Below are 25189 nucleotides of genomic sequence, written 5' to 3' on the forward strand. Positions count from 1 at the left end.
AGTGAGATCATTAACAGGAAAATTGTGCATACAACCACCGTTTCTATGCTTGCAGCCACATCTATTTAAAAAAAATGACTCACATCAACCCATTTCTTTGGCACTCTAGTGAAATTTCAAAGAATTAGTAGAAACTTTCCAGCAAATAAGGAATTCAAACCAGGACCATTAGCCGCTAATTTTTTTTGCCAATTTGAGGATTCTAACATGTTTTGGAAAGCAAATAGATGTAAAATCTTTTAAACCACCACTTTTATTAACTGATAGAAATAGTACAAATTTTCAGTTCAGCTGTAATTTCTCTGTAACACCAAAAAGTCCTTTCTGGATGGCTACATCGTCAATTCCTGGAAAGAAACAGAAAAGAGCAAGTGAGAAACAACCTCTTTGTTTGTTCCCTTAGGTGGTAGGATGGGAATGGTTCACAGCAAATTGTTTAGCCACTCAACACAGCCAAGTGACCCTGAGGGCTATTATTATAATTGCCTGTGAGGTCAAGGAACAGCAAGGGTGCAATTGTTGCTGTGACAAAGCACAGGCAAAGATACAGTGTCTAGTTCCTGAATAGTTGCCTAGGATATAACATTGAGCACTAAGGCATTTATATAACCACCGAGGAAACAATATTGCTGTATTTGTATTAAAAGCTTAAAAGAGGTTTTACTGGACTATCATGAAATGGAAGTTTCTCCTATATTAAGACACTTCTCTGCTTCACTGCAGAGTTAATCTACAGCAGTTAACCTAATTTTTAGAACATATGGCACCCAATGATATCCATTTCCCTTGTACGCTAACAATTATTAGCAAGCATACTGAGTAAAACCAGAACAATATTCTTGTAATGAGTTGGATAATCAAGTGAAATAACCACTTAAAATGCCCATGGTCAGTTCACCCAACTATCTTCTAGATTTTGGGGTACAGCAACCTAGTCACATACAGCATTCAATCAGGCACTTACCATAATTGCATTTACGATATCGTTACTATTATTCTTTAGGGCACGAACGGCTTTTGCCCGAGAAACATTTGCTTGCGACATAACTAACTCAATGTCTTTCACCTCAACACCAGTCTCATCAACCTGGAAGGAAAAAGATAATCTCTCAAGGCATTTGCCAGGTTTTCTGTCAATCAGGAAAGAAACGCTCTATTACACTGTAATACTCAAGATTTCACAGTAACTATACGAACTTCTTAAGATGCCACAAAATATAGCCCAATGAACAAAATATAGCCTAATGAAATCTTAAAGATTATTACAGACATTCTAGTGAATTTAAAAAACTCATCTGTTTTCATTTTTTATCACATGAGTAGCATAGAATGGTGTTTTCCTGGTCTGGTGAAAAGTATACCAAAAAGAGAGCTTGTTATAAAATCCAGGGAAAACAAATCAAGAAAAAGAACAAAATGGAGACTCACTGCTGTACAGTATATGGTATCATACACATCTAGGAACTTTAAACAGAACTTAATGAACAAAACACAGCTTGACCTGATTGAATTCTGCACTATCACATAGAGAGAGAGTGTGGCGTGATTAGAAAAAAAAAATTATAGAGCAAACCAGTAGGTCTGCTATGTATACATGCTCACATTTCAAAGCACTTCCAACCCTGGGTTTTGCTCCATCCCAGAGTCCGTGCTAGGCATCTACTACTAATACCAGAGAAGTCTATATGCACTGCAGGGAACAGGCCAATCACAGAGCTTGGTGGTGTACAAGTTGTTATCTAGACATCAGTGAATGGCAGCTAGGTCAAAAAGGGATGACGCTCAAGCACAAATTATAGTTATTAGGATCGTGCATGGCACACAAGATAGTTAACAAATGGATGCCTCTAGCAAAAAATCACTGAAACTAGAGATAAGTTGCATTTTTTAATACACAGTATTCCAAATGCTGGAAGGGAGACACTGAAAAGACAATGTTCATTAATAGGCTCGGTTTCTTTCTGCCTGACACTTAAAAGAGAAGAAAATATTTGAAAATGATATTTGAAGATTCAAAAAAGGGCACTTCCCTGGCTGCGAAAATAGAGTCACATGTATACTATATTTTGAAGTACTACCATGACATAACCATAATAGAAACCTGGAATGAAACATACCACCTGCCTATTGTGGACCTGGAGATATAAAGGAAGCTGGATGTTCACAAGAGATTCGTCTTATATACCAATTGCGCCCCTTTCTGGACCGAGATGCCCTACGTACAGTCACCCACGCACTTGTTACCTCCCGTATTGATTACTGTAATGCTCTCTACATGGGGCTGCCCTTGAAGACCACCCGGAGGCTTCAGCTGGTGCAGAATGCAGCTGCACGGGTTGTGATGGGAGCTCCCCGATACTCCCATATTACACCCCTCCTGCGTGAGCTGCATTGGCTACCAGTTGCCCTCCGGGTGAGATTTAAGGTGCTGGTACTTACCTTTAAAGCCCTACATGGCTTAGGTCCGGGATACTTGCAGGACCATCTGCTGCCGGGAACAAATTCCCATCGTCCAGTACGCTCACACAGAGAAGGCCTCCTCAGGGTACCGTCAGCTAGGCAATGTCGGCTGGCGACCCCCAGGGGGAGGGCCTTCTCTGTGGGAGCGCCAACCCTATGGAATCAGCTCCCCCCTGAGCTTCAGATGGCCCAAAACCTCCAATCCTTTCGCCGCGGCCTCAAAACACACCTGTTCCACCAGGCTGACCTAGACTGACAGGCATTTTAATTAATTTATATTTAGTATTTTTAATTCATTTTTAAATTCTCTAATTTTAATTTACTGCACTGATGTTCTCAATTTCATTTTTATCTTGATTTCTGTACTTATTATATGTTTTGTTGTTAGCTGCCCTGAGTCCTTCGGGAGATAGGGCGGGATATAAATCCCATCAATAAATAAATAAATAAATAAATAAATAAATAAATAAATAAATAAATAAATAAATAAATAAATAAAAAAAAGTCAGCACAGGCTGGCCAGTAGACATAAATAGGACACAAAGCAGTACTAGACTCCTTTTCTCAATGCCATTTCAGTTTGATACCTCTTTTTAGCCTAATATACGCTAAGCCCCAGTAAATAACTTTATATCCCCCAGGTAGGCTCTTCTGGTCATACATACATCTCAGCAGACAAGATTACGAGCAATGATTTAGCAAAAACTACTAGGTGCATGTCTTAAACTTCTTGGAAAGTCCACCTCACAAATTTAAGAGGGCACCTTACCTCTTCCTCCTCACTTTCTTCTTGTACAGTGGGAGTCTGTGTGTTTTCCTGGATGTTTGAAATAGCTTCTCCTTGCACTTTGAATTTCTCAGCAGCAGCCAGCTGTGCTTGCTGAGAGAGATCTTCAATCTGGTAGAAATGCATGAGGGGGAAAAAAAAACCCAATGACTTGTAGATTTTTTGGTATCCACAATCAAGTAGTTTACAATTGACAATGCTAGCGGAATGCAAAGAAAGCAAAATAGAGAACTTTATAAATACTACGATGATAGGCACTGCAGTTTGGAATGAATTTTTCCCTTTCGAAAAATGTTAACCACTTCCCATAAAACGAACCACACCCATCCATATGAACCTGTTGTCAGAAAACCCTGCAGAGGAAGGAAGTGTTCTTTGTTTGAATGACAAGCCCAAAGTTCTAACTCAGGGGTGTCAAACTGCAGGCCCGCGGGCTGTTTCCTCATACTGAAGCTGCACCCACCCCAATGCCGGCAATGCAAAAAGTGTCGTGTCGTGATACGTCACGACACGTGACGTGGCAAGTGTGACACCCGTGTTCTAACTGGTTGCAAATCTATTGACTGTTGCAAAAACAAATGGTAAAGATTTCCTTGCTGGGTATTCCCTAAATTTATTTTACCTTTGCTTCTCCAAAGACAATGTAAGTATCTGACGCAGGACTTTTATATACATCTGGCTTGGTGATGACAAAGAGGATATTCTTGGATTTCCTGATCGTAACTCTGGTTACACCTGTGACCTGACGAAGGCCAAGCTTGGACATTGCCTTAAAAACAAAGCATAATTGTTTGAGGAAAAGATTTAAACGCAGAGCACCTGAGTATTTTATTTCACTGCTTTATTTAATTTTATAGCCACCCACTTCACACGTGACTCTAGGTAGCTTACAGTAAAATAGACAAAAACAATTAAAATATATTATATAAAAGTGCAAGGCAGCTGAGCTTTATAAAATAATGATCAACAAAGCCAAGAGGCAGCCTCCATCACAGTCTCGAGTTCCACACTGTGGTTTTAAGGTTTTTTTTTTAAAAAGGACAACAGGGTCAGGGCTAAACCAATCTCAGGGGGAACGAAGTTCCACGGGCCAGGTGCCATAGCATTAAAAGGCTCCTCCTGCCAGCTTATACCCCCTCAATTGATGGCACTCAGAGAATGCCTCTCCTGCTGGATTGGATGGGATGGGTACAAACAATTGGGGAAAGATATACCCATAAGTAAACCAGCTGTGAAGGGATTTAAAGGCAACTACCAGCACCCTGAATTGTGTCCAGAAGCCAATGCAGCTGGAGGAGCATATACAATGAGAAAACAATGCCATTAACTGCTTGTGCCACTGCATTTTGCATCACCTGAGGCTTCCACATGTTCCTCAATGTACAGCATATTGCAATAGTTATGATCTGAAGGTCATAAGGGCTGTAAGATGGGCTGTGTAATGGAAGACACACTCTTTACTATTTGATGAATGTAGAACACCTACACAATCCTTTTCTGAAAGGGAAGTGGCACCTCCCTCTCAAAACCCAATCCAGAATTTTGTGCCATTTTCATCTTTTTCTATAAAACAAGGACTGCACTTCAGAGTTTGACCATTTTTAGAATAAGACTTCTCTGGACACAAAAATTTCCTGATGGAAATCCAACAGACTCGAGAGATTTATTCAAATATATTCTTTTTTGTGATATTACAGTTTTGGGATGCTATCTTTTAACTCACCCTAAGCCCTCTTTCGATCAACAGCTTTTGCAAAATACTGTAAGAAATGACTTGTAGAAACAGCAACCAAAAAAATCATTTTGATGGTTGCAGTAGAACAGGCATTGCAAGACAACCTAGGTGGTATGTTTAAATGATTAAAGATTCAGGGATACCAACACTTTTTGTTGGCTGAATCAAGCAAGCCACCAGGAATTGTTAATCTGATCTTACCTTCCGTGCTTTCTTTTCACTCCGGCTCTGTTTTGCTTTGCTAACGGGTTCTTCATCTATTTCTGCTGCTGCTGCAAGCTGCCAAGAACACCACATTTTTTTAAAAAAAAACAACACCCTGACCATCACAAGAACTCCAATGTGCACATGCATTTCTTCACCAAAAAGCCTCCAGATTAAAATACAGGGCCAGAGTTTTGCAAGACAACTCCCATTTCGTTTAATTATTCCCAGCTTCTTGCACCTCTTCAAATACTGAACTGAAAACTATTATTTCTGTACCAAACTCAGATCATAATGATCTGTGGAGAAGCAGCTTTAGTGGGTAGTGTCCTCTATTATCATTGGAATTTTCCCTGTGTACTCTTTGGAAGAGAAACAAGTTCTGATTGAAACTGAGTGAGGCCAAAGATAAGATGACAAACATTAGAATCCACAGCAGGGAAATTCCTTATTTAGCTCTACAACTGCAGCACTCCCCTTCAGATCAGATGTTAAACAAAGCCAGCAAAGAAAAAGTTAGGAAGGGAAAGGAAGCAAGGCATGAAGAAAAACCCTCGAGGTCTCTCAGGAACAGCTGTATTTCCATTATTTTGGGAGAAAAATACAGCAGAAACAAATTCAAGAAACTGCCCAGTTGCTTCCATTGTAGTTTATCTAACTCATGAAATGTTCTGTTCCTAGCATGATTCATTTCAACCATATCCAAACTCTGGATGTTTTGAATTGTTACCCCCATAATCTTTGCTCCATGCTAGATGTGACTCATAGAATGCAGATATATTATACTTCTTCCTGCTTTATTACTTTGCTGTTACTTTAACTATCTACCTTGCAGAAAATTCAAAAGGAAAACACCCACTTTTCAAGATGTGTAAGGTATGTAGGATACTCTTCTCCTAGTTTCATGTTTGGGAATTGTAGCATATCAATTTTAGATACCAATGCATTGTATCTACAATTTCTCTATCTAATATAGACAATGACATGGATAAAAATTAGGTTATAACCATGGCCCAAATTAGAATGTGCACCAATGTGCAAAATACTGCAAATTAGGGTACAAAACTTTTTGTTTAAGCTGAGGTCTACACATTGCCTTTGAAGTTTTTGCCTTTGAAGTGTGTATGTTGGATGATGGGTACAATGAAAGCTAGGAACAGGACAAAAACTACCACTGAGCTGATCATGGCTAACTTTTTCATAATTCCCATATCCACGCTAGGTAGGAGGTGATATGTAGAATGAGAAAGCACTCCCCAATGCTGCTGGTGATATTGCTGATCCTGATTGGATAGCTGTGCAATTTTTATAAATATATTTCATGTTAGTTTTAAAAACTAGTTGGTGAAAAGTGTCAGCATCTCAGCAGCTGGGAGTCCATCAAAAGATGGTTACCATCTGACCAGGATATTCCATAACATCTATTATTAAAATAGGGGATAAGTGTTTACCTTGGGCAGACAGAACAACGGCAGTTGTGCCATTGAAACAGTATCATCTCCTTGTACGTTTACTAATTTTCTTGATTTTAATAAAAATTACATCACAATGGCTAATTTTGGAGTGCCAGGATTTAGGGAGTGATATTTACATGCAGCCTAGATCTCAAGTTAAGATCACCTGTTGTAATGGATGTCTTGAATATTGCAGTGTTGGATCTAACCTAACTAAATTATGCATTCACAATTGCTGTGTGAGATTTTTGAGGTTGAAATATACTTACTTTTACAGCCCTGCCCAAGCATATCAAATATAGTTTATGGTGTTCTTCTTTCCCTTTCTCACCTGCGCCTGCTGTGTGGTGGCCTGCGTGGAGTCTTGTTCTTCAAGTTCTGGCACTGATTCATCGCTGTCGGATTCTGTTCCAGAACCTACGGAAATCAAAATGCATAATTTCTTCCAACTTGGTGTATCTTGGGAGTGGCAGGCAGGCCCAGGCAAAACATGCAGAGCTTTGCTGCTTGGTCATGAAGAAACAAACTTTCATTCTTTTATTGTGCCAACATCGTTAAAAAATACTTTCAAGCCAACAAACTTCAGAAATGTCTGGTAGTAAAAGAACATATTCCCAACATCACCCACAGACATAGAAAAAAAATATAGACAACAAAATTCTGAAATGGCAGTGATTTAATATAATAGTGGTTTAACTTACGTGGCAATAGGACAAGGAGTTTATCTATGCTCAATCAAGCTTCCTAGGAAGAACATGTTTCTTAGAGCAAGGTGTTGATCACATTCTCAAATAAGGATATTATTTGATTTGAATAGTACTTTTTTAAAAAAAGAACATGACAGTTTCATTCTGGCATAATTTGGCCCATGATGGAGACTAGGAATATGCTATGGATCTGAACATTCCCTTCCCTTTCACAATTTGTGAGACCTAGAATTTAGCATGATGTGTACATAGGACAAACAACAGCTAGCACCAATTAAGAGTGCTTCAAAGTGGATTCAGACATCACTCTAATCCCTATTTTAATTATGAGCTACTGTTCATAGTAGCCTGAAGCAGTTGGGTACACACATGGTAAACCAAAAAAATACTGGTTTAGTACATATTATCTCATTCAGAAGTTTGGTTTAAATTTGTTCTGGCAAACCGGTTATCCTACATCGTAGAACAAAGGAACCTGAGCAAAAGAGAGGAAGATGAAGATTGCTCAAGTTCATGGCACATTCCCAAGGTTTTAAAACAACCACGTTTAAGAAAGATGTTTGCAAGAACTAAAGTACACACTAAATGATCACTCACTTATAAAGTAATAGTACTTTAAAATCTTGTAATAGCTTGTATTTGTGTCTTTCAGAAAGATAACCTCAAAACAATCCTCCCCACCACCATTATATGACTGCCATCTCTGGATGCAAGTTTCAGTGAACTGCTAGCTCACATGCCTTAACATCTGTGTGACTTCAATGCAAGGCAACAAATGGGATTGCTGGTGAGAAAGTATATTTAGGACAGAGGTTTTCTGGAACAAGCACAACTGATGTCCTTGTCTGTCTCGATAATACCACATTAATTTCAGCTGATGCAAAATCCTGATACCTTTATCCCAAATTGCATATGCATGTGACTACATTTAAGTGATTGGTAACGGGACAGAAACACCAGACTACTTGTTTCTACTCTCTAACAGACAACACATGAATTTAACACAAAATATATGTAAGTATTTAATAGGAAACTTCCCATTTATACACACCCACACATCTTCCAAACTGCAGTTGCAAATATAGACACTGCACAATAATCTAAAGAGGGACATCAACATTAGACCACAAATTCTTCTAGAATGAGGGTAAAATATCACCTCACGGCACAGAACATTTATGCAAGTGCTATTAACAATATGTACTAGATATGCAACCACAGGCAAAACACTAGAAACTAAAAAGCAGACTGAAACGACCGTGTGCCATTGGAAACAAAGCAGCGATTACGGTTTCTAGGTTAGTTCTCATCCAGAGATAGCAGCTTGGACAAGGCTTATGACACATCTATTAAACACACACATCATGCCCAGTGATTCAACCTTTCACATTAGTAGTGTATATAAATAAATCATAACATGACATAAATCACAAATCACAGTGTGCGCAACAAACGTCAACTACGATAACTTAAATCTAGGTTTCTTTTGACTTAGTAAATTTTAAACGGTGTTTTTCTAGTCTAAGAGTTAAAGCAGAGGGAATTCACACTCCATGCCTGTGTAACTAAGTTAGTATTCGGTGAGCGACCTTTAATATCCATGCACACAGCAAACCGAAGAGGCAAATACCCTTGTCATTCTTCAGGAAAGGCTGTTTGACAGGAGGAGGTGGTAAAGGAGCAGTTGCTGGAACCTCAGCAAGGGGCACAGCTGTCTTAGGAGAGAAGTCCACCAGGACTGGCTGCAGAGGTGACTCCTCAACATGTACCTCTGGTGGGATCAAAGGTGGCAGCTCGTCGTCTTCAAGGGTAGCAGAGATAGGGCTGGGGGTCATTTCAGGTGCTAAACCAGGTGCAGGTGCAACGGGGGGTGGTTTGGGAAGCACAGAGGAAGGCTCTAGCTTTTTCACAGGGGCAGAAGGAGGGGGTGCAGGAGAAGCCAGCTGAGTGAGAATGCTTGCAATAGGAGAAGTAGAAACAGAGGGATCAGCAGGTGCAAGAGGCAAAGGTGCCATTTTCTGGGAAGGCATCACCTCCCCAGATGAAACGGGAACCTGGTTTGTGTCTAAGGCCGAGACAGTGGAAGTAACCAGGCCAGGGGGCAATTTGGAGCTGGAGACAGGACTAAGGGTTGCTGGAATAGAAAATGCTGCTGCAGGGGAAACGGGAGAAGCCACTGCAGAAGACAGAGGTGCAATGCCAGGAGGAGGGATGACAGAGGCTACAAGGCCAGGAGAGGAAAGAGGTTCAAGAAAAGCAGCGAGGGTTCCAGGAACGGTCACTGGTGCAGGCGCCTCAGAGGGTACTGTAGAGGGTGCTGGGTGAGAAACTGGCATTGTTGGGCCTACAGGAGAAGTTAACGGGGCAGGTGCAGCTGGTGTCCCTGGAGCTGAAGCAGTCTCTGCTACCACTATAGATGATGCCTGAGGTTCAGCAGGAAGTACCTCTGATGCTGATGCTGGATGGGAGGCAGGTATCAATGAGCTAGGAGTAACCCCTTCAGAGGCCACAGGAAGGGCTGTAGATTCAGAAATGGATGCAGGAGTATGGGCGGTAGGTGTTACAGGACTGGAAACATACTCCGCCATAGACAAAGAGCCAGAAGCAAGTTCAGAAGTTGAAAATGGCTTCGTAGCAGATGCCGGCGAGACAAGACCAGGCTCTGCTGTAGCCCCAGGGCCAGAAACAGCTGCAGGCTGAGTTACTGAAGCAGATACTGAAGAAGCAGGAGCTGGTTCGAAAACAGACGGAACCATCTTGGAAGCAGGTGGTGAAGGGCCTATGGGAGGCGTTACTGGACTAGAAACAGATGCTGAAAGGGAAGCAGATTCCACTGGGGGTCCTGTAGGAGCCACAGGACTAGAAACAGTTTTCAGAGGTTGCCCTTTGGGTAGTCCTGGAGCAGAGGGGAGAATGGGCTCGGGAATAGGCACCGAAGAACTAAACTTCACTGGGGGCGATAGAGGAAGCGAGGGGGTAGGAACAGAGCCTGATGATGACATAGAACCTGAAGAGATTTCTGAAGAGGAAGCAGATTTTACAGAAGGAAGTACCGTAGGAGCTGAAGCAGGTCCCTCTGGCTGTGAAGAAAGTGACACAGGTCTAGAAGGATCTACTGGGATTCCAGAAGGGCCTATAGACTCAGAAGCAGATTTCATGATTGGACCTGCTTTGGCTATAGCGTCAAGATGTCCCGATGGGAAAGGGGGTTTCACGGGGGACTTGGCAGGAGCCATCTGTTTAGAAGTCATCATCGTTTTGTCTAGAGACGTAGTTGAGTCAGGGACAGCTGCCAAAATAGGAGTTTGTGGCTGAGAAGAAACAGATAGTGGAGCAGACACAGGGCGTACTTCTGGGGCTGCGGGACCAGATGCCAATTTCACAGGTGGCGGAGTATCAGAAACAGGTTTGCCTGCAGGTCCTTCCGGTAACAATAGCATAGAAGCAGGCTTTGCCGGGACCGTGATAACGGATTCAGGACCAGAAGTGGACTTTACAGGTAGCACGGCAGGAGCAAGCTTTGCTGGAGATAAGGCATCAGCCCCAGAAACTTTAAGAAAGGAAGCAGGGATCTCAGCGCTGGAAATAGGTATCATAGGATGAGATGCGGAGTCTGCAGGTGACCCTGCAGGACATCCCAGAATTGACATAGGCATTGGAGAAATGATGGAACTGGGAACGGTGACAGAATCAGGAAGAGAGGGAACAGGATTGATGGGTATGGAAGGCTGTTGAGAGGGAAGAGAGGATGAAATGTGGGCCCCTGGATTGAGAGGAGGAGTTGCAGTATTAAGGAAAGGAAGTGTTGGTGACAAGGCAGGAGCGCCTGCAGAATTTGGAGGGAAAGGAGTTGGGCTAGAAGGTGAAGCCACAGTAGGAGGAGCTGGAACTTCAGCGGGGATGGGAGCTGTAGCCATAGGAGGAGACACAGGAGCAATTGGGAGAATGAAAGGAGCTGGGACAGGAGATGATGGAATTGGAGAAACTGAGGCTCCAGAAGTTGTCCCTACTGGGCTTATAGGAGATGTTGATGGAGCAGAAGTAAGAGATTCAGAAGAAATTACTGAGGCCGGGGGAGAAGCTACAGGCCCTAAAGGTAGGGATATACCAACAGGTGCAACACCAGCCATAACAGGTGGTTTCATGGGGGTAAGGGTCTGAGATAATATAACTGAGTCAGCAGAAGACAAGGCAGCATCAGGAATGGCTTGCACCGAAGAGACAGAGGTAACCAGTTCTGGTGGAGCAGTAAAAGGACAGGGGCTAGCAAGGGGAGAGTTAGCATCATGGCACAAAGAGGAAGGGTGGAGGGGGCTATAAATAGAAGAGGTGGAAACAGCTGCTAAAGGAGAAAAAGTAAATCAGCATTGGAAAAAGAACATATAAGCAGAATAATTAAGTTTACCTATAAAGTCTCCCACATGGAAGTGCTATTATTTGTAGGGGAGAAATTATTGGAGCTGCTGCCAGGAAAAAAAAATTTCTCCCATCCCAAACAACTTTTCTTGGACACTTATTAATTTTTAGCCATTATATCATTGGCTTGCTCTTGTGTACTGTATTGTATTATTCTTTATTATGTAAAATGTTATATTTTAGCGCAGGGCTTTTCAACCAGTGGTACGGGTATCACCTGTGGTACATTGGCACCTGGCAGGTGGTACGCATCCATCCTAGAAAAGTGGTAGCGGGGGAAGGGAATGAGCTGAACCGGTGGCAGCACTGCAGAAGCCTGAGCGAGAGATGGCTGGAGCTGCAGCGCTGTCAGGGCTCAGCGGAAGTGCCAGGATCAGTGCCAGGCTCCAGCTAGAGCTTGGCACTGATCCTGGCGCTTCTGAGCCCAGAAGAAGCGCCGATCAACTGGAATGTTGCAGTATCTCCAGGGTCTTGTGATTTACATTCAGATGCTTGGCAACTGATTCATTTTTTCAGTGCCATTGTAACTTTGAACAGTCACTAAGCGAACTGTTGTAAGTCGAGGACTACCTGTACTTCATCACTTTCTCTTTTTTTTGTTCGTCAAGTTTTTGACACCTTGCTAGGTGACTGGTGGTACTCGGATGTTGCCATATCCTAAAAGTGGTACAATGGGTGAAAAGGTTGAAAAGCCCTGTTTTAGCGTGTTCCAAACTGATAAAGTTCAGATAATTTGGCAGCATGCACATTTGATGAATAAAACAAAACTGTCTTTGCAGCCACACTTTAGAAAGACTCAACATTTCCCATGAAGACACAGGTAGAATTAAGCACTCGAAAGGCAAAAGTATAATCTTGAGTTGAACTTATTTCCTAGTCACTTTCTTCTGTTAGAGATATTATTTTCTCATTCTAGCCATTTCCCATAGTTTCCTACCCAGTTAGTTGTTCTGAGATCAGCCAAAGTCAGCTACTATACCAGAGGTAGGCAACCGTGGCTCTTTTATGACTTGTGGACTTCAACTCCCAGAATTCCTGAGTCAGCACGGCTGGCTCAGGAATTTTGGGTACTGAAGTCCACAAGTTGTAAAAGAGCCAAGGTTGCCTACTCCTGTACTATACCACAGCTAAGGTTTTCAGGTAGTTGTTAGTTAACAACTGCCTAATTCTGCGTCTCTTTGAACAGTCCTGAAAAAAGTAGATTATGACCGGTCCTCAAAATATGGCCAGTGTAGCATCCCCAGTCACGTGACCATGACTTGGGCATTCTGCAAACAGTGGGCACCTACAATGGTCACAGCATCCCATGCTCATGGTATTGCCATTTGTGGCTCTTATGGCTTCTGACAAGTAAAGTCAGTGGGGAAGCTGGCAGTAAGTCGCAAGTCATGGTCATGTGACAGCAGGCTTAACTACCATGGGTAATTTGCTTAATGACTGCAGCGGAACAGTGTAAGATGGGTACAGTCATGTGATGTTTCACTTAACCACATCACTTAGTGCTGGAATTGTCAGTCCCAATTTCGGACATTAAGTGAGGATTAATTGTAGTTGTTCTTGCTTTGACAACTGGCACAAGTGAATCTTACCACAAATCCAACTTTTTAGCATGTGCTAGTAGCGTTTTCTTTCTCTCTCTTTCATTTTAAGATGGCAAAGCTGCTAATTCAGGAAACAAGTTGCAGCATTTAAGTTTGAAGCGTTCAGTCCAGTGTGGTGCATTGGAATTTGGGAACTTTGTCATCTATCTTAATGAGAAAAGCCTCTGTGACTTCATATAAAGTTTACTGCAGAAGCAAGTCAAGCAAGTCAAACCATACTGTATCAACCCATTTTAGGCAAACCATCTTAATCTATGAACCCAGGCATTTCATAAGCTAAACTAAGGACAGAACGTGAACGTAGTTTTGGAGCCTGGCCTTCAAGTGTAATGATACCAACTACCATCCACTCCCATCAGATTAAAGGCCACATTAAAGTAACTGTAAATATACTGCTTAAGATGGCATATGCTAAGATTAAGAACAAATACCTGAGGCTAGAATGGGAGGCTGAGAACAGACTGGAGGTGCTTCAGCAGCACCAGGGAAAGAAGCAGGAATGGCAGATGCTGAATGAGCAAAATCAACAGTTATTAAAAGGCACACTGATAAAACAAGGTCTACTCTAGAGCAATCTAGAAGACTCAGCTCGATCAATACAACCAATAAAACCTCCACAATTAAAGGATTTTGGATCAATTCATGGACGTCATGAGTATCCAGGGCTATTGATAGCACTGTAAATGCCTCTGAAGCCAATCTACTGAGAAACTATGGGCTTCCTTCTACAGTTGGTTGATTTTGAAAACAGACAGCTGGACTAGATGAGCTGGGGCTGTGATAAAATAGGCCATTGTCTATGTTCTTGTATACTACACATGCATCAGAAAAGCAAACAGTTGCATTACAGTGACCTGCAAGTCTCTTGGGATGAAATTAATTTAGAAAAAGCTAGAAGCATAAGCTCAGAGAGGTAATATAAAATATGCATTTGTTTGATTGCATGGGACAAGGAATGTCATGTGACTGAAGGGCTCTGATATCTTCAAATCTTCCTCTAGTTCAGGGGTGTCAAACTCGCAACATCATTGCTGGCAACACACACACACACACACACACACACACACACATATACGTACACATACATACACACACACACATATACATATACATGCATACACCTACACACCCACACACCAATCAAAAGTCCTTTATGCCTTCATCTAGACCAGACATGTCAAACTCGCAACGTCACGTGACGTATCGGAGCTTTTTCCCCATTGCCGGCAATGGGGTGGGTGCAGTTTCGTCATGACGCATCCGGCCAGTGGGCCGGCAGTTTGACACCCCTGATCTAGACTAATGGGTGAGCTGGGCAAAATCTTTTGCTTGTGTAATAAGATTAACAGTGTGAGTTGGGATGACAACAGGACTGGGATGATGTCCAGAATTCAAGGCAAATATAGCAAAAGAGTGATGTAAAAGCTAGATTAAGCATGTGCTCAGACTATATCAGTATGAAAACCAAATCTGTGAAACTCAATCCTATTCCATTTTGAAGTTGATGCCTTTCTGCTGCTTGCACTTAAAACTCATTTCTTAATTCAAAATATTCCAGAAAAAACGCTGGAACCCACAAAATGGAAGGGTTTAATCTTAATCTCATCATAATTGGCTGTTTTATAAACTATGAAATTACCTGGTCTTAATCCTATATTTTTTCCGTTAGGCAAATAGAAGAGAGAAGGCAAAGACTGAACTGCTGCTTAACAGCTCATTTAATAAGGAAAATGGTCACATTAAAAGATTAGTGGTTCATATGTCAATTCCTGTGCATCAAATCCTAGCAAAACTGGTGAAGCAGTTGTAACACATAATTGTAGGAGAGAACTGAACATATATTCCAAAATAAGAGTAAAAAAGTTCTAGAACAAGGTAGCAAAGCAGCCCAGGATATAATCAGAAAGTGATAAGGTTCATCTTGGCAAGTAGAACTATTTCTCTGTGAAGCACTGTACATAGCCATGAGTCTAGCATTAATTTGAAAGGATTATTTATTGATGTTTCCACCATTAGAAACGTTTTAGAAAAATTAAGATGCAACATTTCATCTGACTTTCCAAATAAAATGCCTATAGGAAATAACAGAAGGCAAACCTTATACGAATAGTCCTGAACTTACGACCAGTCGCTTAGCAACCATCTGAAAGTACAACAGACCCCCCTCCCACCCCCCAAGCTATTTGTGACCTGAATTCAAAGTTCTGATGGCTATTCCCCATCATATGACCTCATTTTGGGTGCTTGGCAACTAGCCCACATTTATGGCTAGTCAGTGTCCTGTAATCATGTGACCATGATTTATTACTTTTTTTGCCAGAAACTGGCATTTACTTCCAATTTCTGGTAAAAAATGCCCATTGGGGACAATGGATTTGCTTAATGACCATGAATTCACTTAATGATTATGGTGATTCCCTTAACAACTGCTGCAAAATGTGTTTTAAAATTGGGTCAGTCATGTGATGACCCACTGGCACAACTTATGAATGTAATTCCAGGCTTCCGGTTGTGAGTCAAGGACTATTTATTAACACTTTTGGAAAGGATCAAATACAGTACTGACCAGCTGAAGAGAACCTAGTTGTTTTTTCAAATTTATCGAGAAAGAGGGAGAATCAAATATAAGGCAGCCGATTAAACAGAGCTGGCATTTCAAAAACACTGGAGTGTTACCGTGCTAATTTTTAAATATATATATATATATATATGTGTGTGTGTGTGTGTGTGTGTGGCAATTCTGCTGTTTTAACTTCAGACCTACCTGAACACTCTAAAGCAGTCCCAGCCTGAGAATCCTTGCCTCCTACCTCAGGATTCTTGGCAGCAACTGGCTTATTCATCGTTTCCATGGGGGCCCCAGGAGCTGGAGCTACAACAATAGTTTCAACCATTCAGAAATCCTACAATGTCCCTATATATGCCTTTTGAGGTTAGCTGCTCAAGTGGAAAATATATCCAATCATGCAGAAAGATGTGTTATCCTCAAGTTGCCAAAGACAAAAGCACAGGAATAATAATAAAAAACACTACAGAAAATGCCAATATTAGAAATAGACAAATCAAATCATCTAACCGAATTAGAGCCATTGTACTGGCAGATTTGAATTAATTAAATGCCTTCTTCATGGCTTCTTCAGATTGTGACAAGTTGTTTACATGCACTCATTTGAATTCAGTTAACATCAGCTGCTGAATGTTAGTAATGATGCATCAAAAGCCAATCTAGATGAACTCATGGTGCATTAGCAGGCACAAATACAACCACTTCATCATAGGATAGAAACCAGTAAAAGATAACTTAAAAAAAAAAAGAGTTGTCAGAAACCGCTTGTGTTAGATTTGAATTATCAGCTAGAAATGCATTTTAGATTTATAATGAGTTTTTTTCCTATACCACCGACATGACAATTTAAAACTGGTCTCTCTCTCTCTCTCTGTTCCAGAAATAGAGCTAGATAGATATTTTTACCGGTCTCATAATTACAAGCCAGTTTACAAGCAAATCTGATTTATAAGTAAATCTGAAGGAATATGGTAGAGGCAAATTAGATTCCATAGTTGTGAATACATGTGGTCCTTTTTTAGTGACTACCTCATTTAGTGACCATTCTCAGCTAAAATGATGAGTAGAAACTTTAGAACTAATCCTTGCATTTATGATCTTTGCAGGTCTGTTAGGCAAAGCAAAACTGAAGTAAGATTATAAACAGAGACACAGTTACTTAGCGATTGCTTCGTTTAGTAACCAAATTGCTAGTCCTAACTGTAGTTGGCAAGTCCCCATATCCAGTTGTCCCCAACCCTTTTGGCACCAGGGACGTCTCATGGAAGACAATTTGGGGAGCACAGAATAATGTCCAGTTTTGCTCGCCTGCCGCTCACCTCCAGTTGTGCAGCCTGGTTCCTAAAAGGCCATGGATTGGTACCAGTTCTGCAGCCCGGGGGGGGGGGCACTTCCCTTAATCAATCTCTCCCCTGCTCTCAGTACTTGAGTGTCCATTTAGACACCCTGTTTCCACTATGGAAAAAGTATACTGCACGTTTCTCCTATAATGGGGGGGCATTTTCTGGGGTAGAAGTTGGGTTTGGAAGTCCATCTGGGGCTGTGGGATGAGGAAATAATCCTTGCTGGGAACTGTTTTCTGTGTTTATTTGGTCAAATGATGGTTTTGATAAACTGTAATTAACAGCATTTTACAAAGGAAGACATAGAGGAACTTCCCATTCAACCCATGCAGTTCTTCTCTAACTTGGATTTGGTGCAAAAGGTGAAGATTGTTTCCTGTCTCCAGTGAAATGCCATGTTTACCCCCCCCCAAAAAAAAACAGAGAAAGAAAGAAAAGAAGAAAAAAGGAAGGAAGGAAGGAAGGAAGGAAGGAAGGAAGGAAGGAAGGAAGGAAGGAAGAGGTGGATCTAAGTGTACAAGCAATTATATCTAGCCGGATGATGCAGAACTACTTTTTGGCTGAGAGCGCACCTGTGTCTGATTTCCACTGGGCAGACTACATACTCTTTAAAAGCATCACTTTCCAAGTCAAATAATTTTTAATTTTAATTTTTTAATTTTAATTCCATTTATATCCCGCCCTTCTCCGAAGACTCAGGGCGGCTTACAAGCTTAGCAGTAGCCTTCATTCTATGTATATGCCTGCTTATTAGGGCTTTCACACACACCCCAAGCGGCATTATTACAAAGTCAGCTTAATTGCCCCCAACAATCTGGGTCCTCATTTTACCTACCTCGGAAGGATGGAAGGCTAAGTCAACCTTGAGCCTGGTGGGATGCGAACCTGCACTAATTGCAGGCAGCAATTAGTGCAGGGATGATTTGCACAAGAGTGACCAGGACTTGGGCAAGTACTTCTAGAGTCAGTTAAAGGTTTAATCATAGCCATTCACAGTTAGATAGCAGAGAAAACTTCCTTTAAAATATCTTGGTGCAAGATTGGCAAAGTGCTCTTCACTGCTCTCCGGTGCTAGAATTGAGGAGAGGGACAACTCTTATATGCAAATGGCTCGGTTACATCACCTTGTTGAAGTCCTCGTGTAGGAAAGGCAAGACCTGGGAATAAAATCTGATGTTGTATGTAGAGCCTCTCTTCATTTTGGGCTCAGTAGTAGAAAGCTCCCCATGTGAATTCATACATGTAGATGGTAGAAAGTCACTTGGATTTTATAATAGTCTGTATGATTTTGTAACTATTTCTAGTTTGGTAAGATAACTCCAATCTCCTGGCACATAGGTCTAGTAATGTGCAGAAGCTCTTTTAAAGAAACTGATAGGCTGACTAGATTGAGGTATCAGTGTTTCCCGATGCAGTTGGGTGCTATTAGCACATTCAGTATAATTCTGTTCTGCAGCTCTGAACTAGTCTCAGGAGCCTGAGTTAATGGAGATTGGGGAAGGCATGTAGGTCTTTGGGCCATGTGGCTTAAAGGTGTTTACTGCCCATAATTCCTGAGACAGGGAGCATGAGATGAAGTTATTTTGCCTTGAGCTGATGGGAGCTATCAGAACATCATCCACCCATGGCATGGGTCCAGAATACCTTGGGGAGCACCTGCAGCCGGCGTCATCTTCCCTCCGCCCAGTACGCTCCCACAGAGAGGGCCTCCTCAGGGTGCCGCCAGTCAAAGAATGCCGACTGGTGACCCCCAGGGGGAGAGCGTTCTCTGTGGGTGCACCGGATTTATGGAACCATCTTCCGGTAGAGCTCCGGATGGCGCCCGATCTCCGCTCCTTCCGGCGCAACCTTAAAACCCATCTCTTTAAGGAAGCGGGCCTAGCCTGATGGGACGGGGTGGGATTGTTATTATGACTTTAATTTTAAATTTGTATTATGGGCACTGTTTAATCATGTTTTTAATAATTTTAATTTTTTTGTATCTGTTTTTATGTATTGCCCTGTTAACCGCCCTGAGTCTCTTGAGAGAAGGGCGGTATATAAATTAAATTAATAAATAAATTAATAAATAAATAATCTGCTTGAACGCCCTGAGGCTGAGGTCCATTACCTGAGTTCTAAACCTCATCAGTTGAACTTATCTGATGCCCAGCCCAGATGTTTGTCTTATTCATCAGCTTTGATTTGCTTGAGCTTTGGTAATGCTATCTTTTCAGAAGTTCTTTTAGATTATCCCAGAGGAAAGAAGCTTTGAGTTTCCTCTTCTTAAGCTACTTATCCTAAACAATTCAGCCTCCTCTCCTAAGGGTGGTGTCTCTGATTAATAAAGCCTGGTCAGAGAGCCTTCCCTTTCCAAGAGTCACAACCTGAGAGGTGTCTTCACTTTCAGTGGAATTGATAGGTGTCTTCTGAATATTTGGGCTAGTTGGTCCTGGAAAAGGAGAAGCGTTTACTTCAGGGAAAGGAAATTTCAATAATACATTGATACAGGCAACAATCTAACCCTGGAGACTGCGAAAATTATACGTTTCAGGCAGCTGGTTTGGAGAAATTGTGTGACAATCTGTTGGATGGGTCTTTTCTGTTCTTTACAAGAGAGATCAGATCTCGTTGGTGTCCAACGTGTGTCCAGGTGCGGTAGGGCATGTACTGCTTGAAATATGTTCTTGACTCTTTGATGGTATAATAATGATGCATATGTCTCTCTTTGCCTGTTCTGTCAAAGGGAACCTGAATAGCAGGTTATTTACTCAGAGGTACACATGTACTCCCTATGATTTGAAGTGGACTATGATAGTTACTATCGCCTTCATGCATATTCTGCGAGCTGACTGGATAAATGAGAAACTCTCCGATGCTGAAACCCAAGGAATGTTTTGTGGGATGGATAAGTTGGAATATGTAAATGGGCCACCTGTTAAGTCTAGCAAGCCTGTGGCATATTTTTTTTCTAAAGATTCTCTCACTGGCTACCATGTTTTCAATCTTGGAACATGCAGTATTTGATATGGCAAGATAGTCTGCTCTTCCCTGTTCTTTTTTCGGATATCATTAATATGAAGAAGAAACCATAAACTCTCTCGCCCATGTGACCTCTACGCTGTGATTTGGTGACAGCGTATAGCAGATGTTTGGTTGTTCTTTGCGACTAGGAAGAAGTGACACACTTGGGACTGTGAGATTATCTTTAGGAATGTTATACGTGATATGAATGCAAAGTTAGGGCAGTGTATCATTACCTAAAGGAGCAGTGACAAATCTGCTGGATTTGGACACCACTATGTTGGCTAAATTCCCTAGAAAAAAATTAAACATGGAATTAAGAAGTTAAGAAATTAAAACTACTTATTTGGCCTCCTCATAGAAAGCCCCACGAAATCTCCAGATGCTATGTTGCTGTCCATTGCTGACTACTAGGTTAAGGTCTCCCAAAAAGGAAAGTGAAAGCCATGAAAACTAAATAAAAGAAAAGGAAAAAGTGTCATCAGGGCAGTTCTAGCCATGCTAGCTTGCAGGCTTGTCTACTCTCCAGAGGAAGCCAGGATCAGGGAAACTATTGCCTTCTACAGCAGAGTTCCCCAACCTTTTGGGCACGAGGAACCGGTTCATTGGAGAAAGCTATTTCCACGGACTGGCGAGTGCGTGGTTTTGTGTGCTGCCTACATCCCATGGATGGGGCTTTGTTTGTTTGTGCAGACCAGTTGCTGGCATGCCGCGGCTGCCCAGAAGAGCAACATCTCTGCTGCCCAGAGCACTCTTCACAGAAGACTCAATGGAACTCCAAAGTTCCCCTACTATACTTTCAAACCACACCTGCCATCCTTAGGATAGAAACCACTATAACAATTCAGCATTGGACAATAAAATTAATTTTAGGTTTTATGATAATTGTAAATCCTATGTTTAATTACTGCCATATTACTCTATAGGTCTCTATCTTTTTGTATCTTTGTTTCTTAAATGTTTTAATAAACACATGACCTTATTTACAAAAAAGATACAACAATCCAATAATAGACAAATGCTACATACATGTGTGTATAGGAGAAGCCAAGTCATAAATCATGCAGTATCCCTTAAGCTTCTAGCCAGAAATGTGGCAAATAATTAAATCTACTTAATTGCTATCCAGCATACAAAATTTCCTCAAGAAATATAATAGGCAGTAGAGTTCATAATAAACAAATCCAATATAGTAAAGGTATGCACACAACACACCCAAACACATTAAAATACAAACAGGGTTTTTAAAAGCTCATAGCTCACAATTCTAATCCATCAAAATGAGGCACACTCTTTGCCAATCTCATGTATAGCCAAGAACAGCATGCTTTATAAATGCCAATCTGTTCTAATCTCATCTGATAACCCCAACAAATTAATATATGAAGAAAAAAAAATCCAGTAGCTTAGTTATTAGTATTCTCCATGTACATTAAAAGTAGCTAATGTCTTCCTGATGTTCTGGATTAAAGCACAAATTAACAGTCAATTAGCACTTGTGGGGAGTGGGAGGAAATGAAATGGAGCGTTTAGTTCCAGCCTTCAATCATGCTGTTGCTCACTCCGAAAACATTGTATCAGATCCCCCAAATATGTATGTAGCCATTTTGTAATGTTTCCTCTAAATCAGGGGTGTCAAGCTCGATTGAGGACATCAGCACTGTGGTGGCCCTCAGGGGCTGGGAGGGCATGGATGGGTGGGTGTGGCCAGCTCATCACTTGCGTTGGGATGTGCTAAGCGGGGCTAACGGAATCTGAGGGTCTCTGGTGGAGGAGGGTGGGACTGGGGCAGGCGCTGGGGCCTAGTCCACTGGAGGAGCCTTACTGTCCTTCTTGGCGGCACGGGCTGCCCAGGACCCTGGGCGGTGGGTACCCGTCCTGGCCCTCAAGCTCCTGGGGCACTGGGACCCTGTGACCTGCCTGGCTTCCTGGGAGGCGCCCGGCCAGGCGTAGGGCAGCTCTGGGGCTGAGCTCAGGTAGAGCAGGGAGAGGAGTTCCGGCAGCCTCTTGGGGATGGGCTCCCCGCCCTTCCCTTTTGCTGGGGCCGTTGCAGCAGGCAGGAGGTTTGTCTCACATATGTAGTGGAACTGGAGGATAAAGTTGGACAGTGCGGGCCCACTGGGCAGGAGCCGCAGCATGGCATCTGCCTCACCGCAGCCCCACCGTCCGTCTTTGCTTGCCACGGCTGGGATGTGACAGCCAGCCAGATCGCGTGCCCCCCCCACGCTTCTGCCCCTGCCTGCTGGGAGGGCTGGCCCGGTACTTGGACCCACCTGCCCTGTGTGGGCTGTGGAACTCTGCCCACCCCTGCGTGCTCGCTGCCTCCTGTGTGTGTGAGGGGGTGCACCCAGCCGGGCTGGGGTGAGCTGGGGCAGCCAGTCCCTTGCCATCTCCAGGGTGGCCCCGCGGGCCAGATCTGGGCCCATCAAGTGCCGGATGCAACCCACAGGCCTTGAGTTTGACATGTCTGCTCTAAATTCTTATTTAACCATACAGCAGCCCTTATAAGGTAAATGTGTATTTTTAATTCCACTACTACAAGTAAGAGGATGAAGATAACAGATGATTTCCTTAAGGCTATTGGGCAAACTCATGGTTGAAAGCATGGAACTCTCTCCACAAAGGAGTTCTATTGGTCTTCATGCTGATAGAGAATGTATTCTAAAGGTATATAAATCATCCAAAATACTAACCTGTCTCAGCCTGAGGCTGGGGCAGCTCCTGTTCTGTTGCTGGGACAGTTTCTGTGGCTTCTCCAGGCATTTCTGATAGAAGAGGAACAAAATAAAATATATGTTTCCCTATATCTTATTATAACATTGTAGAATACTTTACTACAATAAAGACTTAATCTGTTGCAATCACAATGCCGAGGCAAACCACTTACCTAAAGAGCTTTAGGTACAGTCTTAAGGTATTAATCCTAAAAAAGCAATTTATTTCTATATTCAACTAAAAGTTTTAAAGTATCCAAAAACATTGATCTAGTCTTCATTTTTGTAGTCTTATAACTAACTGCCTTATCTCAGTTAAATGGTCAATGCTTATGATCTAGCAACAAAAATTAAGGTCCAATTATTGGTCTGAAGTTATTAGTGTATATTCTGCCAGTTCAACTGTGGAACATGTATACACCTACATGTATACACCTAACGCAAGCATCCACAGCTACGTTTCATTATCAGACATTGCTCCTATTGAAAAGCCTTTACACACAACTTCTACCCCGTCCCTAATAAAGTTTGGTTCCGAAAGCTCCTTTTTTATCACTTCCATCAATGTTGTACCTTCCATATATATCTTTTATAAAGTCAACATCCCTTTGCATGCCACTTCATCAGAAGGATGAACTGAACAAGGGGAATTTCAGTACTCCTTCCGCTAAAACATCTATTTATGCCTGTGTGTTGACACTACCACCACCATCGTTATTCCACTCACCATCGTAAAAAGTTTCATTACTAAATTTTGACCCATCTTTGCTCGGTCCCTTGATTTTATGGGAGTATCTTCCAAGAACAAAACGTGTGAACAGCAAGGAATTCACTCTCCTGGCAAATTCTGTTGCCGTACCCGGTACTTGACCACATGCAATAAAATCGATGAGGTCCCTAAGAGTCGACTCCAACTCTGGCCGCAACCCTTTCCATTATTTATAATAACACAACGCTCAGGGGGAAAGGAGCGATCGTTTAGCAGAGGTCATCCAACCACCGACCGCTATTAAGCACAAACCGAGACCAGTCCGAGATCGTAAGCTCTCCTGCTTCTAAGCTGAAGACCTCCTTGCTTTAGCCCAGGGGTAGGCAACCTCGGCTCTTTTATGACTCATGGACTTCAACTCCCAGAATTCCTGAGTCAGCATAGCTGACTCAGGAATTCTGGGAGTTGAAGTCCATGAGTCATAAAAGAGCCGAGGTTGCCTACCCCTGCTTTAGCCGAAACACCGGAGTCTTCCTAAGGGACGGCCTTCTGCCTGTGCGTTCAATACCGAACATCATTTCCCGTCCCGAAACTCCAGTGAGCCTCTCCCCGGGAACCGAAGTCTTTCCAAGGCCGCCCTGACGCCGCAGAACCCCGAGCAAATGGCCCAAGCGGCCTATTTGGAGCCCCCGCCGAATCTAACCGTCCCAGCTCGCCTTCCCGCCATCGGCACATCCCCTTGAGCGACTTCGGCTTTTCCCACTCAGGCGGCTCCCCGCCAGCCGGGTTACGGAGCCATCAGAAGCAGATGCCGGCGGATACAAACGCTGACACTTACTGTGCGAGACGATCCGGGCGCAAGATGGCGGAAGAAAAAAGGCAGAGCGGTGGCGAGGGGAGCCGACTTCCGGTATGAGTCAGAACAGCTTCCGGGTCCGAAGAGTCTGTTTTACCACGTGCTTTTTCCGGCAATGCTTTCCGACTCTTTCGGAGGTCGCTCGTTAAAGCTTGGGGTGCGTCAAGCAAAAGTTGTGCTTGATTCACGGAGGGGGAAAAAAAAACCAAGTCATCGACAAGAGGAAAAATAAAGACGAATTAGTCTGTTTATGAATAGATGGCTCTTAGTATTTGCTTTGTTGTATGGTAACTAGTTACCAATTTCTGCACCGCCCAGCTTACTTAAATGACACAGGAGTTTTTACAAAACTATAAAAACAGATTAAAAATAGAATGAAAGCAAAGTTAAAGCTGTTAAAAAAAGGTAGAAAGCACTCTCAAGCCACCAATATCTGCTATCACTCTAGATCAGGGTTTTTCAACCTTTTCACCCATTGTACCACTTTTAGGATATGGCAACATCCGAGTACCACCAGTCGCCTAGCAAGGTGTCAAAAACTTGAGCAAAAAAAAAAAGAGGAAAAAAGTGATAGGAGTACAGGTAGTCCTCGACTTAAAACAGTTCGCTTAGTGACTGTTCTAAGTTACAATGG

At 42.4% G+C, this 25189-nt stretch overlaps 1 protein-coding gene across 8 annotated transcripts; it reads right to left on the minus strand.

Moving 5' to 3' along the window:
* Window positions 1-235: 235 nt before the first annotated feature.
* NACA (nascent polypeptide associated complex subunit alpha) lies at window positions 236-24725 on the minus strand. Of its 8 annotated transcripts, none has more exons than XM_081317945.1 (11): window positions 24538-24606; window positions 22970-23041; window positions 16129-16236; window positions 13796-13873; window positions 8978-11686; window positions 6972-7057; window positions 5184-5261; window positions 3870-4016; window positions 3230-3358; window positions 965-1087; window positions 236-347 (listed from the first exon to the last, which is right to left on the minus strand). In XM_081317945.1, the coding sequence occupies exons 2-11, from the start codon at window positions 23037-23039 to the stop codon at window positions 333-335; spliced, it is 3543 nt and encodes a 1180-aa protein (XP_081174071.1). In that variant the 5' UTR covers window positions 23040-23041; window positions 24538-24606; the 3' UTR covers window positions 236-332. The 8 variants fall into 8 exon arrangements, 7 of the variants coding, with proteins under 7 accessions (XP_081174071.1, XP_081174069.1, XP_081174070.1 ...); XM_081317943.1 differs by having other exon boundaries at window positions 8978-11689; XM_081317944.1 differs by having other exon boundaries at window positions 8978-11689; window positions 24421-24550.
* Window positions 24726-25189: the final 464 nt, after the last annotated feature.

The sequence above is a fragment of the Vipera berus genome (assembly GCF_964194415.1).
Source record: "Vipera berus genome assembly, chromosome: 2".
In the NCBI taxonomy this organism is placed as follows: Eukaryota; Metazoa; Chordata; class Lepidosauria; order Squamata; family Viperidae; genus Vipera; species Vipera berus.

Excerpts from the sequence above, each read along its gene's own strand:
- NACA (XM_081317943.1), bottom strand. The coding sequence starts at position 23,039 with ATGCCTGGAGAAGCCACAGAAACTGTCCCAGCAACAGAACAGGAGCTG. Across the intron at positions 5,262-6,971 it reads CCACCACACAGCAGGCGCAG|CTTGCAGCAGCAGCAGAAAT; the intron begins GTGAGAAAGGGA and ends TGTTCTTGGCAG. Across the intron at positions 3,359-3,869 it reads TTGTCTTTGGAGAAGCAAAG|ATTGAAGATCTCTCTCAGCA; the intron begins GTAAAATAAATT and ends CATTTCTACCAG.